The sequence below is a fragment of the Carassius auratus genome, chromosome 31 (genome assembly GCF_003368295.1).
Source record: "Carassius auratus strain Wakin chromosome 31, ASM336829v1, whole genome shotgun sequence".
Taxonomy (NCBI): Eukaryota; Metazoa; Chordata; class Actinopteri; order Cypriniformes; family Cyprinidae; genus Carassius; species Carassius auratus.
This window is the reverse complement of record NC_039273.1, coordinates 11,058,391-11,072,737: the sequence shown is the minus strand read 5'-3', so window position 1 is coordinate 11,072,737 and position 14,347 is coordinate 11,058,391. Positions and strand designations below refer to the sequence as shown.

General features: G+C 41.2%; 1 protein-coding gene across 2 annotated transcripts in view; it reads left to right on the top strand.

Annotated features, from left to right (window-relative positions):
- Window positions 1-14,347, top strand: part of LOC113050531 (E3 ubiquitin-protein ligase HERC2) — a 43,768-nt gene that overhangs the window by 9,254 nt on the left and 20,167 nt on the right. For both annotated transcript variants that reach the window (XM_026213559.1, XM_026213558.1), the window contains 35 exons: window positions 133-243; window positions 462-633; window positions 711-884; window positions 1,161-1,349; window positions 1,491-1,642; window positions 2,193-2,350; window positions 2,427-2,540; window positions 2,628-2,879; window positions 3,582-3,775; window positions 3,855-4,055; window positions 4,183-4,411; window positions 4,653-4,777; window positions 5,047-5,225; window positions 5,356-5,540; window positions 5,625-5,789; window positions 6,241-6,426; window positions 6,596-6,766; window positions 6,854-6,957; window positions 7,053-7,203; window positions 7,524-7,738; window positions 7,892-8,024; window positions 8,180-8,307; window positions 8,532-8,727; window positions 8,814-8,944; window positions 9,423-9,599; window positions 9,756-9,892; window positions 10,044-10,195; window positions 10,716-10,907; window positions 11,182-11,369; window positions 11,484-11,676; window positions 11,789-11,971; window positions 13,001-13,185; window positions 13,409-13,556; window positions 13,661-13,857; window positions 14,003-14,233. In XM_026213559.1, the coding sequence (XP_026069344.1) occupies window positions 133-243; window positions 462-633; window positions 711-884; window positions 1,161-1,349; window positions 1,491-1,642; window positions 2,193-2,350; window positions 2,427-2,540; window positions 2,628-2,879; window positions 3,582-3,775; window positions 3,855-4,055; window positions 4,183-4,411; window positions 4,653-4,777; window positions 5,047-5,225; window positions 5,356-5,540; window positions 5,625-5,789; window positions 6,241-6,426; window positions 6,596-6,766; window positions 6,854-6,957; window positions 7,053-7,203; window positions 7,524-7,738; window positions 7,892-8,024; window positions 8,180-8,307; window positions 8,532-8,727; window positions 8,814-8,944; window positions 9,423-9,599; window positions 9,756-9,892; window positions 10,044-10,195; window positions 10,716-10,907; window positions 11,182-11,369; window positions 11,484-11,676; window positions 11,789-11,971; window positions 13,001-13,185; window positions 13,409-13,556; window positions 13,661-13,857; window positions 14,003-14,233 (5,998 nt within the window). The remainder of the gene's footprint in view (window positions 1-132; window positions 244-461; window positions 634-710; window positions 885-1,160; window positions 1,350-1,490; window positions 1,643-2,192; window positions 2,351-2,426; window positions 2,541-2,627; window positions 2,880-3,581; window positions 3,776-3,854; window positions 4,056-4,182; window positions 4,412-4,652; window positions 4,778-5,046; window positions 5,226-5,355; window positions 5,541-5,624; window positions 5,790-6,240; window positions 6,427-6,595; window positions 6,767-6,853; window positions 6,958-7,052; window positions 7,204-7,523; window positions 7,739-7,891; window positions 8,025-8,179; window positions 8,308-8,531; window positions 8,728-8,813; window positions 8,945-9,422; window positions 9,600-9,755; window positions 9,893-10,043; window positions 10,196-10,715; window positions 10,908-11,181; window positions 11,370-11,483; window positions 11,677-11,788; window positions 11,972-13,000; window positions 13,186-13,408; window positions 13,557-13,660; window positions 13,858-14,002; window positions 14,234-14,347) is intronic.

Genomic DNA, 14,347 nt, shown 5'->3' with positions numbered 1-14,347 from the left:
ATTGCTAAATAACAGTATTCATTTACTACATTTTCAAAAAATGCAACTATTTTTAACAAACTGATCATAAATCCATGCGTTTCTAAAGCTCTTAGCTATTTAATCTCCCTCTACTCTAATTTTCTAATTCAGTGACATCCATGGAAGTGCGAGTGGAAAAGCGGCTAGTAACATTCCCCTGCAGGATCAGCACTTGGCCCTGGCCATCCTGCTGGAGCTTGCAGTGCAGCGGGGAACTCTCAGGTATTCAACATGCTGTGTTCAACATATGACCACTATCCTTTTGCTAAAATTTCTAAAAACATCATTGGCTGCAATCCAAAGCCAGTATTTACTTTCATTTGGCCCTTACCTAGAGTAAATTTTGGACCTTGCATGCAACTTTTCCGAGACGTTTGAAAGAACTAAAGGGTCTTATTCATAAATCCTCTAACTTGCTTTTGCGTGTGTTTGTATTGTAGTCAGCTGCTGTCCGCGGTTCTGCTGCTGCTGAGGCTCTGGGACAGTGGAACCAGAGAAATGGATAATGAGCGCTCGACCCAAGGCACTAGCGCCCCCTTGCTGCCCCTCCTGCAGCGCTTCCAGAACATCCATAGTGGTAAGGAGGAGCCTGTTCCCGAAGAGGAGGTTGAGGTGAGATTGAATCCCTGGATAATTGTTAGAACTGTACTGTCCTTCCAGGTTTTATATCTGGCTGCTTATGTTCTCAGATCCTCTCGGCCCCTCTGAGCCCAAACGAGAGTTTTCTGCGCTACCTTACACTGCCTCAAGATAATGACCTGGCCATTGATCTGCGACAGACAGCTGTAGTCATCATGGCACACTTGGACCGCCTGGCAGCCCCATGCAGCCCCCCACAGTGCAGCTCACCCACCTCTAACAAGGTACTGCATGCAACACGCTCAATCGTGTCTTGATATTTTATTTGTCATACAGGAAGAAACCGTAGCTCAGCTTTTTGTCATCTTAATCAAACTACCTGGTTGCCTAGAGTCGCCCTTTTTTTTTGTTTGTGCTGAAGCTGCTTCTTGACTCTAGAGCACAATGACTCTCTAGGAAGCTCCGGGGAATCCTTGTGTGTGATTATGATCTATAATCCCTCTGTGAGGAAAACAGAATCATTCTTCGAGCTCAATCTCTTCATGTCTTCCCGCTTCCAGGGTACCCTGCAGGAGGTGATCGGTTGGGGTCTGCTTGGATGGAAGCCTTACGCTAATGTGAATGGACCAATTCAGTGCAAGGCACTGTCAAACCTGGGCGTCACACAGATTGTCTGCTCGGAGAAGGGGTTCCTCATCCTGACCATCACTGGTGCTGTCTACACACAAAATTACAAGAGCACTGCGCTAGTGAGTCGCTTATTTTGTTAAAGTTTTACAATTTAGTGTAAATGTGTGTATAGCTGTTGCTGACCCATAATTGCTGACCCCTTTATTTTTTTCTACTTTGGATTTGCCCACTAAACTAATAAACCTTTGATTTCCTGTCAGGCCCCTATGCTAGTTCACGCATTGTCATCCAGGAAAATAATGAAGCTTGCAGCTCACCCGGATGGCCAGCACTACTTGGCTCTTTCAGTTAATGGGGAGGTGTTCTCCTGGGGCTGTGGAGATGGAGGCAGGCTGGGACATGGAGACACCACGTAAGTGCACACTGACGTCATCAAACTTCTAATTATATCTCTCAGATCCATATACAGTATACACATTACAGTTCAGAAGTTTAGGGTAGATATGATTTTAAAAAAAACTTAAATAAATGCTCACCAAGGCTGCATTTATTTGTAAAAAATACAGTAAAACACTAATATATTGTGAAATACTATTGCAATTTAAGATACCTGATAATATAATAATTTTTACATTTTTATTTATAATTTTTTTGTTTTGTAACTTGTTTCTGTAATCAAAGATTATTTTTGATTCTTTAAAAGTTATTTTATTATACTCATTTCTTATTAATTTCATGCTGGTTATTATTTAGTGGAAAGCTTTTTTCAGATTTATTTTGAATATAAATATTTTGTAATTTTTTTTTTATTAATTTACTCTGACTTATGATCAATTTACTGTATCCTTACATGAATGAATACAATTTCTTTCTAAAAAAAACAATCTGTATTGTAATATTTAAGGGAAAAATAAATTAATATCACAGAAAATACATTTTGTTTATTTTTTGGACTTCTACAGGTATTTAGAGGAGCCCACCATGATTGCAGTATTCTCAGGGAGGCCGGCGGGGAAGCAAGTTGTTCAAATCGCATGTGGCAGCACGTACAGCGCAGCGATCACAGCAGATGGAGAGCTGTACACTTGGGGCCGAGGAAACTATGGCAGGCTGGGCCACGGTAAGATCTCCGCTAAATCCACTCCTGTTTGTAGCACGACCTAGATTCTTACCCCATGTGTGTTTTTTTTCTGAAGGCTCTAGTGAGGACCAGACCACTCCCCTGCTGGTAACCGCTCTAAAGGGGCTTAAGGTAATCGATGTGTCCTGTGGAAGTGGAGATGCTCAGACCCTCGCTGTGACTGAGAATGGTACGACATCTGATAAGAGGACTTTCAGCAGTGGTTTTAAGATGATGACTGTATGGCATGATCATTGCTCTCGCATGCTCTTCACAGGTCAGGTATGGTCGTGGGGTGATGGCGACTATGGTAAACTTGGCCGTGGGGGCAGTGATGGATGCAAAACACCAAAACTCGTGGAGAAGTTACAGGATTTGGATATCGGGAAGGTGTGCTGTGGGAGCCAGTTCTCCGTAGCTCTTACTAAAGATGGACAGGTGTACACCTGGGGCAAAGGAGACAATCAAAGACTCGGCCACGGCACTGACGAACACGTCCGCTATCCCAAACTGCTTGACAGTCTACAAGGTTCAGTTTATCAACCATTGTGTTTTCACACATTTCAGGTTTTTGAAAACTGAAGCCGGAATGACAATAAAAAATATATATATTTGGAAAAATTACTTCTTGTGAATGTTTAAAGCACATACAAACGAAGATTATTTTTTTTTTGTGCCTTTTTTCAAAATATTACTGCTATTGGTATTAGTAGTAACATTTACTAAAATAAAAAAATAAAGCTTTATAGATATTACAAAAATATACGTATGAACAAAAGCTCAATTAAAATAACACTGAAATAAAATATCTTGCTCTGCCTCTGAAAGGACTTTGCAACAATGTCACCTTCAATATGCTTTATTTTAATCAATCGACAAATATTAAGGCATTACTGTAGGTAATACAGCATTTCTTGCTTAGCGTTTATTTAGTTTTTTCAGTGGCTCAAAAAGTAGGTGCTGACTTTCAGAAGGGTAGTAGTCCACCATTGCCATTTCTCATTCTCCATTTTGAAATGGAATCGCCAATTTTCACAATCCAGACTTGGATTCAGTTTTAGATGGATCAAATCCAGTTTCTCCCTACATTTTTCTTTTTTTTTTTTACCCAATTAATATTCACTTTATATGTTTCGTTATGAAAGCAAAATGGTCTACAAATGCAGTCTCAATTTCTATATTTATATCTATATAAAGTTTGCTCATAACATTTCATTCTTTGTCAATTTAGGTAAGCGGGTGGTGGATATAGCGGTCGGCTCTACACACTGCCTGGCCCTCACAGAAGAAGGGGAGGTGCACAGCTGGGGCAGTAATGATAAACTACAGCACTTTGACACTCTCTTCTCCAATAAGAAGCAGCCTAAAGCCCTGCCGGGCCTCAATTCCAAACATATAGTGGGCATCTCCTGCGGTCCTGGCCAGGTATGAACTGTCTTTTACAAGGATGTACTTAATGCTTTTGAATGCGTGCTGCTTATCTTTCATATATTCTGTCTCTCAGAGTTTTGCATGGTCATCATGCTCCGAGTGGTCCGTGGGGCTCCGCGTACCATTCGTGGTGGACGTGTGCACTATGACCTTTGACCACCTGGACCTGCTGCTTCGGCAGGTCAGCGACGGCATGGATGGCAGCTCTGATTGGCCACCACCGCAGGAGAAAGAGTGCATGGTTGTAGCTGCTCTCAACCTGCTCCGACTACAGGTCAGTCATCTAAAATTTGAGGTTACTCAAATGTTTAAATGACAGAATGTACATTGATTTATTCTGGAAAACCTGTGGTAGAGCTGATGTCCTCCTAAATTGTCATTTTGTCTTTTATCTGTTTCAGCTCCATGCAGCCATCAGTAACCAGGTGGACCCTGAGGAGCTGGGTCTGGGCCTGGGAAGTGGGCTGCTTAATAACCTCAAGCAGATGGTGGTAACGCTGGCCAGCAATGCTGGGGTTTTAAACAGTGTGCAGTCAGCCGCCCAGGCTGTGCTCCAGAGTGGCTGGTCAGTGCTACTGCCCACTGCGGAGGAAAGAGCAAGAGCCCTGTCCTCACTGCTGCCCAATGCAGGTCAGTGCATACAATCTGTGCTTGGGAAAACTGCTAGATAACACTTAGTACTATTTGCATCTCTCTGTCTAGTCAGTGTTTTCTTTAATGATCCTGCATTGTCTCTCTTCATTTATATGCAGTTGGCTGGTTTACATCTAGCAACATCTGTGGATAAATCATCTTGGCACCACAGAAGTCATGTTTGTTGTCACAGCATTTATGGTTAAAAGCCTTTCTGTGTTTTTTTTTTTTTTTTTAGCATCTGCTAATGAGACGAGTGTAAGTCCTGGCCGTCGCTTCATGATCGACCTCTTGGTTAGTAGTCTGATGGCGGACGGAGGGCTGGAATCCGCTTTGAATGCTGCCATCACGGCCGAGATCCAGGTCAGCATGCTTCATTCATGAGTCACTTCATCATTTATTCATCCATCATGCCTTATATCTGCAACGTCCAACAGAGCACCGCCAAAAACAAGACTGATCATGACCCCTGAGGGAAAAGTGTCAAAAATCATTTAAATTTGATGTAATTGTGTAAACTGTTATCTAAAGCGTGTATATACTGTTATTTTATTTTCCGTTTTGGGTTTTTACTGTCTTTTGTTTTGTTTTGACATTCCAGTTAACTTCTTTCTCTGCGTATCTTCTATTAGGACATTGAGGCGAAGAAAGAGGCACAGAAAGAGAAGGAAATCGATGAGCAGGAAGCCAGTGCGTCCTCTCTGCATCGCTGTCGCACCACACTGGACAAAGACCTGATCAACACCGGCATCTATGAGTCGACAAACAAACAGAGCCTTCCACTGGTCCAGCTTGTCCAACAGCTGCTCAGGTACCGCAGAGATTCACTTTTCTGTGTTCAATACATGAAACTCTTGGAATCTTACAGAGAGTTTTAGTTAAAGTAGCATTTTGAACTTCATTGCCTGTAGTTACACTCTTCCTTGCGGTTTGTTGTGTAGAAACATTGCTTCACAGACTGTAGCTCGTCTTAAGGATGTGGCCCGACGAATCTCAAACTGCCAAGACACCGAGCAGGTCAGCAAGGAGCGCTCCGCCTCTCTGGACCTACTGCTGCGCTTTCAGAGACTTTTGGTCTGCAAGTTGTACGTGGGGGTCAGTGGCACTGTGGGTGTGGGAGGATACAGTAAGTAGAAGAACTTAACTTTTGAAATGGCTTACAGAAGCCACCATTTGAGCAACTAGTCAACAGTAACTCTCATTGTCACAGCTTTGAGTCACTCAGAGATCCTGGGAGTGGGGTCTCTGTTGAAGAAGTACATGGCTTTGCTGTGCACACACATTGGAGATATTCTTCCTGTGGCCACCAGCATCGCCGTCAACAGTCATCGTCACTTTGCTGAGGTGGCACGTGTCCTTGAGGGAGATCTCACAGGTGAAAATGACATGTCAATAAATGCAATTTACCATGTTCAAATTCAGAGCAATTCTAGCATTGAAGGAGTAATTCATCCAATAATGACAATTCTGTTTATTTAAATTCAGAAAATGTATACCCCTCCTGTCATTCCAAACCTATGTGCTGTTATTTTTCTTCTGGAGACTTTTCTTTGAAATATTATAAGATAAATATGGAGTTTGACATCAGGCTTTTGTTCAGAAGTCAAGGCTTAACAAATGAAATTTGATTTCGAACTGACTTCCAACTTGCACCTAATTTGATTTGAGAGCTATGAGAATTTGTGATTTATTCTATGAATAAATAACAGCAAACCGGATTGGACATAACGTGACATTTTTTTTCGTTGTGAATATTTAATAAAAAAATGTAAAGCAATGGCTGATGCATTTTCCTTTCCACACCATCCTGTTTCTTCATCCTGCAGGTGTTTTGCTACCAGAGTTGATTGTGTCCATCATGCTACTGCTGACCCATGATGCTGGCCTGATGCAGGAGACTGGATCCATTCCTCTCCTCGCTGCTCTTCTAGAGCACATGGACCGTTTTAACCATCTTGCCCCTGGTATGGAGAGAGATGATAATGAGGATCTCGCCTGGCCTGGACTCATGGGTAAGTGAAAGACCAATCCAGACACTCCCTTCGTAACCAAGATAGTATGATAATGCGTTGATCTAGTGTGTGTGTATATATATATATATATTTAATTTCTTCTACTAAATGTGATAAAACCTTGACATGAAAACCTGGCATGTTTTTATACACAATATTTACTTTGCAGGTTTCTTTTTTAATGGGTTGAGCTCAAAGAACAATGAGGAAGTGTCGCTTATCCGCAAAGCTGACTTGGAGAATCATAACAAAGATGGTGGTTTCTGGACTGTCATTGATGGGAAGGTTTATGACATAAAAGACTTCCAGACTCAGACTCTAACTGGGAGCAGCATCCTTGGTATAACGTCACTAAAATGCCTGAAACTTTTAACTTGAAATTCATTTTCAAATCAAGAGTTTAGTTGACATCTGTTTCCCCTCACAGCTCAGTTTGCTGGAGAAGATCCTGTGGTAGCTTTAGAGGCCGCTCTGCAGGTTGAGGACACCAGGGAGTTCATGCAAGCTTTCTGTGTGGGACAGTACATGGAGGTCTGTCTGACTTTTGGGTTACACTTTCGAGCTGCTTTTTTTTTCTCAGAATGTTTGGACTTCATGTTTTTTTTTTGCCTCCCATCTTTCTCCAGCCCAACCAGGAAATGGTGACAACGCCTGACTTGAGCAGTCTGTCCTCGCCTCTAATAGATGCTGAGAGAAACCTTGGTCTTCTACTGGGACTACATGCCTCATATCTGGCTTTGAGCACCCCTCTCTCTCGCATAGAGTTAGAATGTGCCAGTGAGTCTATTTATTTAGGTTATAATATTGCAAACTTTCAGTGGTTTATCAAAAAAAAACTATCCATAATTTTATATATATATATATATATATATATATATATATATATATATATATATATATATATATATATATATATATCCAAAATATATATATATATATATATCCAGATATCCAAAATCCAAGAAATAAAAATATAAAAAGAGAAAAAAAAAACATATATAAAAAAAAAAATTATATATATATATATATAAATTTTTTTTTTTTTTTTTTTTTTTTTATATATAAAGTAATATTAAGGAAAAAAATGTTTCTTCCAGAATGGCTCCAGTCATCGATTTTCTTCGGTGGTCTTCAGACGAGTCAGATCCACTATAATTATAATGAGGAGAAGGATGAGGACCACTGCAGCTCTCTTGGGACCACCACACCAGACAAAGCCAAACTGTACTGCCGCAGAATCACCCTGAGTGATCACGCGCAGCCCTTCCTGCAGGCCATCGCAGACAACAACACCCAGGACCACACTGTGAAGGTCATTCACAGAGAGAGACTATCACTTATTTGTCTCTTTATTTAGTCTTACCTTGCCTAATAGTTCACTGTCAGCTTGTTTATCAGAACAGAGGCTATATGATTTGTGTTGTGTTCTGATGGTTAATGTGGGATTCTTATTTATTTGCTGCAGGACTTTCTATGCCAGATCGAGCGGTGTTGTAAACAGTACCATCTCATCACTCCCATCGCTTTTCCTCCCGAACATCCTGTAGAGGAAGTGGGCCGCCTGCTGCTTTGCTGCCTTCTCAAGCACCAGGACCTTGGTAACTTAAATAGTTCCTGTTGTATTGAATTGTGGTGGCTGCTCTGTATTTACCTATATTATTTTTTACATTTTCTGAAATCCTGTTCTGTGAACTAGCCGAAACCTCTAAACAGAGTTATCATTATTACGGTCCATTTCTGTTTTCCTGTACAGGTCATGTTGCCCTCTCGCTTGTTGATCAATGTGCCTTGGGTGTGGACCAGGGGAAACAGAGGTCCCTTCCGAAATGTGTGATCGATGTGTGTCGAATGGTGTACCAGGCCAAGTGTTCTTTGATAAAAGTGAGCAATGACAATCTAATGGAAATATTATTTTACTGCAGTTGTTTTTCAATTCATTGTACCTTTTTCTTTGGAATATGCTGCTTAAGCTGTCATATTAGACGTATCTTAGTTTTAGATTTTAATACATGATAATGCCAGGTCTGGGTGTAATGTGGGATGTCATCTACATCATGATGACCTTTTTGACCCCTGCTTTCTGACCTTTTCCCCGTCTGGTACAGACACACCAGGAGCAAGGCCGCTCTTATAAGGAGGTGTGCGCCCCAGTGATCGAGAGGCTGCGTTTCCTGTTTAACGAGCTCAGACCTGCCGTCAGTAACGACCTCTCCATTGTGTCCAAACTGAAGCTGCTGAGCTCTCAGCCTCGCTGGAAGAGGATCACGCAGAAACTGATCAGAGACCGCCGCAAAAAGAGAGGTGACAACTCTTAACGGCTCATTTAAGTGTTCAGTGTGAAAGGATGTTCAGTTTACAATTATAACCTGTTTTGCTAATTCTCTCAGTGCCTAAGAAGTCCGAGTCAGCTGACCTGGAGGAGTGTAAGCTGGAGAGGGAAGGGACCAATGAGGAGCTGCCTGCCCCGATCGGCCCTGTCCCTGTGGACAAGAAACAAACCACTGTCAAATCCCCAAAGGTTTTCTATTTCTATTTTTCTCTCTCTCTCTCTCTTGCTTTTCTCTAATTGAAATCTGCATATCTCAACAGGATCTGATGAGACTGTATCACAGCTGTGGTGTGTCTCTATAAATAACTCTTGCGTGTCTTTAAATACCTTCCCCTTCAACAGCAGTTTTTTCAGTTAAAATGACTGCTTGATTTAGGGATTCACTCACTACGTTCTCTATATTTCACAGTATTAATGCTTTTTATTGGTTTGTTAGGCATACGCTTCTTGTCTTTACTAATTTATTTGCTTATTTTACAGTTTTTACTAATTAACTTTCTAGTTAATTATTTATTAACAAATATATGCACATCATTTTATTTTGGATGCTGTTAATCCTTTTGACGGCACTATTATACAGTTAATTTCATGAATTAAACATTTGATGTAATTCATTCTGTTTGATTGATTGACAGCCTTATAAATTTTCTACTCTTTTATCTTGTAGCAGGATAAGTGGCAGCCTCTTCTAAACTCCATAGGCAGTGTTCAGAAGTACCGCTGGATAAAGCACAGCGTTCAGGGCTCCTTCTCTCAGTCCAGCCTCATGAGTGCCATCTCGGAGTTTGCTCTGAAGGAGGAACCACTGGATGTGGAGAAGATGAGGAAGTGCCTCCTTAAACAGGTAGTTAAAATGAAGTTCAACCACCCCCATCTGTTTTTCCTAAAAAGGTAGTTCTTTACATAAAATGGACCTGTAAATGATACTAATTAACTCGTAACATTAATGTGGCATGAAGTAGTATGGCAGTCTGATATTATCTGACACATCTGTGTACAGCTGGAGCGAGCTGAGGTCCGGCTGGAGGGTATAGACACTATGTTGAAGCTGGCATCCAAAAACTTCCTCCTGCCCTCTGTACAGTACGCTATGCTCTGTGGATGGCAGAGAGTCATACCTGAAGGGACCAATATTGGGCAAGTATAAAGATTGAGAATCTTCAAGCAGGAAGATTGTTTTCTTATGTTTTTAGTAACTTCTTTTGCGTTTTGCAGCTTATGTTAGTATGGCAGTTGTTCTCGTGAATTACATTTTGTATTTACGTTAATATCCGTTTTGCCTTGATAGAGAACCATTGGCTGACTGTCTAAAAGATGTAGATCTCATTCCTCCATTTAACCGCATGCTGCTGGAGGTGACGTTTGGTAAACTCTATGCCTGGGCCATCCAGAATATCCGCAACATCTTGTTGGAGGCCAGCGTCAAGTTCAAAGAGCTGGGTACGTCATTTCACTTTACCCAAACAATTGCAGTAATCATACATTTAATTTGCAGGAATCATTTAAATTTAATAATTGAAGTACACTACGCGTTCAAAAGTTTGCATGCGGTTAGTAAGATTGTTTTAATTTGTTTGAAAAAAGCCTGTTATGCTCACCAAAGCCACATGTATTTGTTAGAAAATACAGTAAAAGCATCAATATTATGGAATATTATTACTATTTAAAATAGTAATTTTATTAACTTATCACTTTGAAAATATTTTAAAATGTAAATTATTGCTGTCACGGCAATACTTAATTTTGACCATTACCTCATTCTTCAGTTATACATTATCAATGCAGGAAACGGTTTTGCCGCTTAGTATGTTTATGGAAACCATTTTTTTTCAGGATTCTTTGAAAAGCAAGTTGAAAAGAACAGCATTTGCTTGAAATATGAAATGAGAAAAAAAAGAAAATCTTACTGACCCCAACTATTTGAACAGTATGGTATTTAGTGTTGTTTTCTCTCCTCCAGGTGTGCAGCCAGTACCCCTGCAGACCATCACTAATGAGAACCCAGCAGGCCCCAGTCTGGGTACCATTCCTCAGGCTCGCTTCTTGCTTGCCATGCTCCATATGCTCACTCTTAAACATGGAGCCAACAGCCTCAGTCTCCTGTTGAACTCTGGCATCCTCGCCCTCACCCAGAGTGTTCTTCGACTCATTGGTCAGAACCTTCTCTTGACTTGCTTTCTTCTTAAATCAGATGGGTTTTAGTTGATAGGGCCAGTTGTACTGTGTCAGATTGGTTAAATACATTGGGGTCAGATGAACTTTATTGTATAGGGTAAGGGTAGGTTCTATTCTGTCGTGTCCGTTGACCTCTGTTCTATAGGGACATATTGGTTGTATTTCAAAATGGGCACAGACTGGTCTGTTCATTACTGTTTAGTGTGTTTTGGAAGATTTGATTGTGAATATGTTTGCATTGTATTGCACAGGTCCCAGTTCTGATAGCAGTGAGGAGGAGCTGAGCTCTGTAGCTCATGGAGGCTCAGCTACTGTTCTCGAGGAGTCCAGAAAGGAGACGGCCCCCACCCCTCTCCCTGCCTCTGGCCCCGAGTTGGCAGCTATGATGAAGATTGGCACTAGGGTGATGAGAGGACCTGACTGGAAATGGGGAGATCAGGTCAGTTAAAGCTGACTTGTTTGCATTTGCGCGCATTGTATGAATTCTGCATTGGAAATGTGGATAAGGCATTTTCAGGTCAGTTTATTCAAGTTCCTTTATGGCGTGTATTAGGATGGACCACCACCAGGTCTGGGCCGTGTGATTGGGGAGTTGGGAGAAGATGGCTGGATTCGTGTCCAGTGGGATACCAGCAGCACCAATTCCTACAGGATGGGCAAAGAGGGCAAGTATGACCTTAAACTGGCCGAACCTCCACCTGCTACCCAGCCGGCCACAGAAGATTCTGACACAGAGGACGACACAGGTTTGTGATGCACTTTGGCAGTGTGTCATGCCATAGAAAAAAGCATTTACTACCCAGTCTTAGTCTTAAAATTGGCATGTTGATTTATACAGTCTCTCCCTCTTTCTCTTAGAAGGGGAGGTGATGGAGAAGAGTGTTCACCCCACTGCAATCATGTTGACCAGTACAGTTAATCTGTTGAAGACACTATCACTGTCCTCTGGGATTCATGCTGATGTGATGCAGACTGAGGCTGTTAGCACTCTGTGTGGTCTACTCCGGATACTGGTGGACAGTGGAGCCAATGACAAGACTGGTAACATCACAGTTCTTTTTATTAATATAATAATATAATACAATTATTCATATTGTTTTAAAATGATATGGTCCAATTTGTACACATGTTATAATGTGTATATATTTGGGTGTATTAAGTATATGGTTCTATTAGGTGTATTTGTACTTTTGTAAAATATAATTGTTAGATACACTGTTAGTTGTTAACACTTGTGTGTTATTGTATTGCAAAACACTTATTGCTGCTTTTGAGTATAAGTCGCATCAGTCCAAATATAACGTCATGATGAGGAAAAAAACATATATAAGTCGCACTGGACTATAAGTCGCATTTATTTAGAACCAAGAACCTAGAAAAAACATTACCGTCTACAGCCGCGAGAGGGCGCTCTATGCTGCTCAGTGGTAGACTACAGGTGCACTGAGCAGCATAGAGCGCCCTCTGGCGGCTGTAGACGGTAATGTTTTCTCTTGGTTCATTTCTCTTGGTTCATTGCTCTTGGTTCATGTCAAATTAATTTTGATAAATAAGTCGCACCTGACTAAAAGTCACAGGACCAGGCAAACTATGAAAAAAAAAGTGCGACTTATAGTCCGGAAAATACGGTATGTAATTACAGAAAGTAATTACAGATGTAATTACTAGGGATGGTCCGATACTGAAAATGCTTTTTAATAATTATTATTTTAAAATAATTTTTAATTTTAAAAAAGCCTTTAATTTAACTCAGTTTTCATTTGATACTATAATTTTTTTTTTAAAGCTCAATAAAATAACCACACTTTTATTTAAAGGTAAAACAATCAAATTCGGCTGATATTTTTTTGCCCCGTTTTCTTCTTTCGGGCTAAAACTGAAAATGGCCCTTTTCGGTGGATGAAATTTCGCTGCCTCCCTAATATTAAAAAAATTAAAAAAGAGAACATGAAAGCATGTAAATACACAAAGTGCATTGTATAAAATTACAAATGTTGGCATGTAGTTAAATACTCCTAACAAAGTGGGCTATGTAATATAATGGTTTAAATTTCCCTCTCTGTATTTTAGGTTGTTCATCTCACAAGCTCGTGTCCCGTGAGCAGCACAGGAGCTGGTGCACACTGGGGTTTATTCGCAGTATAGCTCTCATGCCCCAGATGTGCAGTACCCTGAGCTCCTCTGCCTGGATCAGTCTGCTTATACGCATCGTGGAGGGCCACCAGTCCTTCACTGCAGTCACGCTACAGAGACAGGTGCCAGCATTGCATCCTGATTTCATTCAACACTTACTATGCGTTCTGACTGGATATACCAAAAGCATGAGAGCTATCCTTGTCTCATTACTGTATAATTGTCATTCTGAAACCCTCATGAGTACCACAGGGTTGAAATGAGTGCAGAAGTGTCGTACACATTATTGCTGTTGACGGGATCCATTTATTGCCACTTAATCTGTCTTTCCTCACTCCCTGGCAGATTCTTGCCCTGCGGCTTTTACAGGCAGTTTTGCCGTCCTGGGATAAGACAGAGCGCTCTCAGGATATGAAGTTTCTGGTGGAGAAACTCTTTGGGTTCCTTGGCAGCTTGCTCAGCACTTGTTCCTCAGATCTGCCCCTCCTCAGGGGTACTGTAAATTCATTAACTCCTTTCTCACTATGTGCTCTTTGTGAGGTAGTACAGATGCTGATATCAGGATGTCACTTTAACATCACGTTTTGTGCTTTACAGAAGGTTCGATGCGTAGGAGGAAATCACGCCCTCAAGCCTCTCTGACAGCCACTCACAGCAGTACCCTAGCAGAGGAAATCGTGGCCGTACTGCGTACACTTCACTCCCTTGGCCAATGGAATAGCCTTATTAACGAATATATTAACTCCCAGCTCAGTGGTATCAGTGATGTCATGGCAGGCAGACACAGTGAAGCGGTAGATGTCAAATTTTTATGTTTTTCATATTCCTTAGCCAACTAATATTATTGTTGTTAAATTATGGAAGTATTTTACTAAAGGTACCATATATTAGTTGAGTCTTTGATGATATAGACTTTTTTCTACACTGGGTCTCTATCAGGCTGTGCTTGAAGATTACCTTCCCAATGCGGAAGCCCCTGCGGTGGGCTGTCTGATGGCAGTTTTGGCAGTCATTGGTGGGATCGATGAGCGTCTGCGTCTGGGAGGACCTGTGGTTCATGAGGAATACGGGGAGGGCACTGTGACTCGCATTACACCTAAAGGACGAATCACTGTTCAGTTCCATGAGATGAGGAACTGCAAAGTCTGTCTGCTCAGTCAGCTCAAACCGGTACATGTGCGCCGGCACACACTATTACTTCCCAAGTTGAGCGCATTGCATTCTTGGATATAGTATTCCAAACAGTGTTTTCTGTATATTGAATTTATACTTCTGTACAAAAGT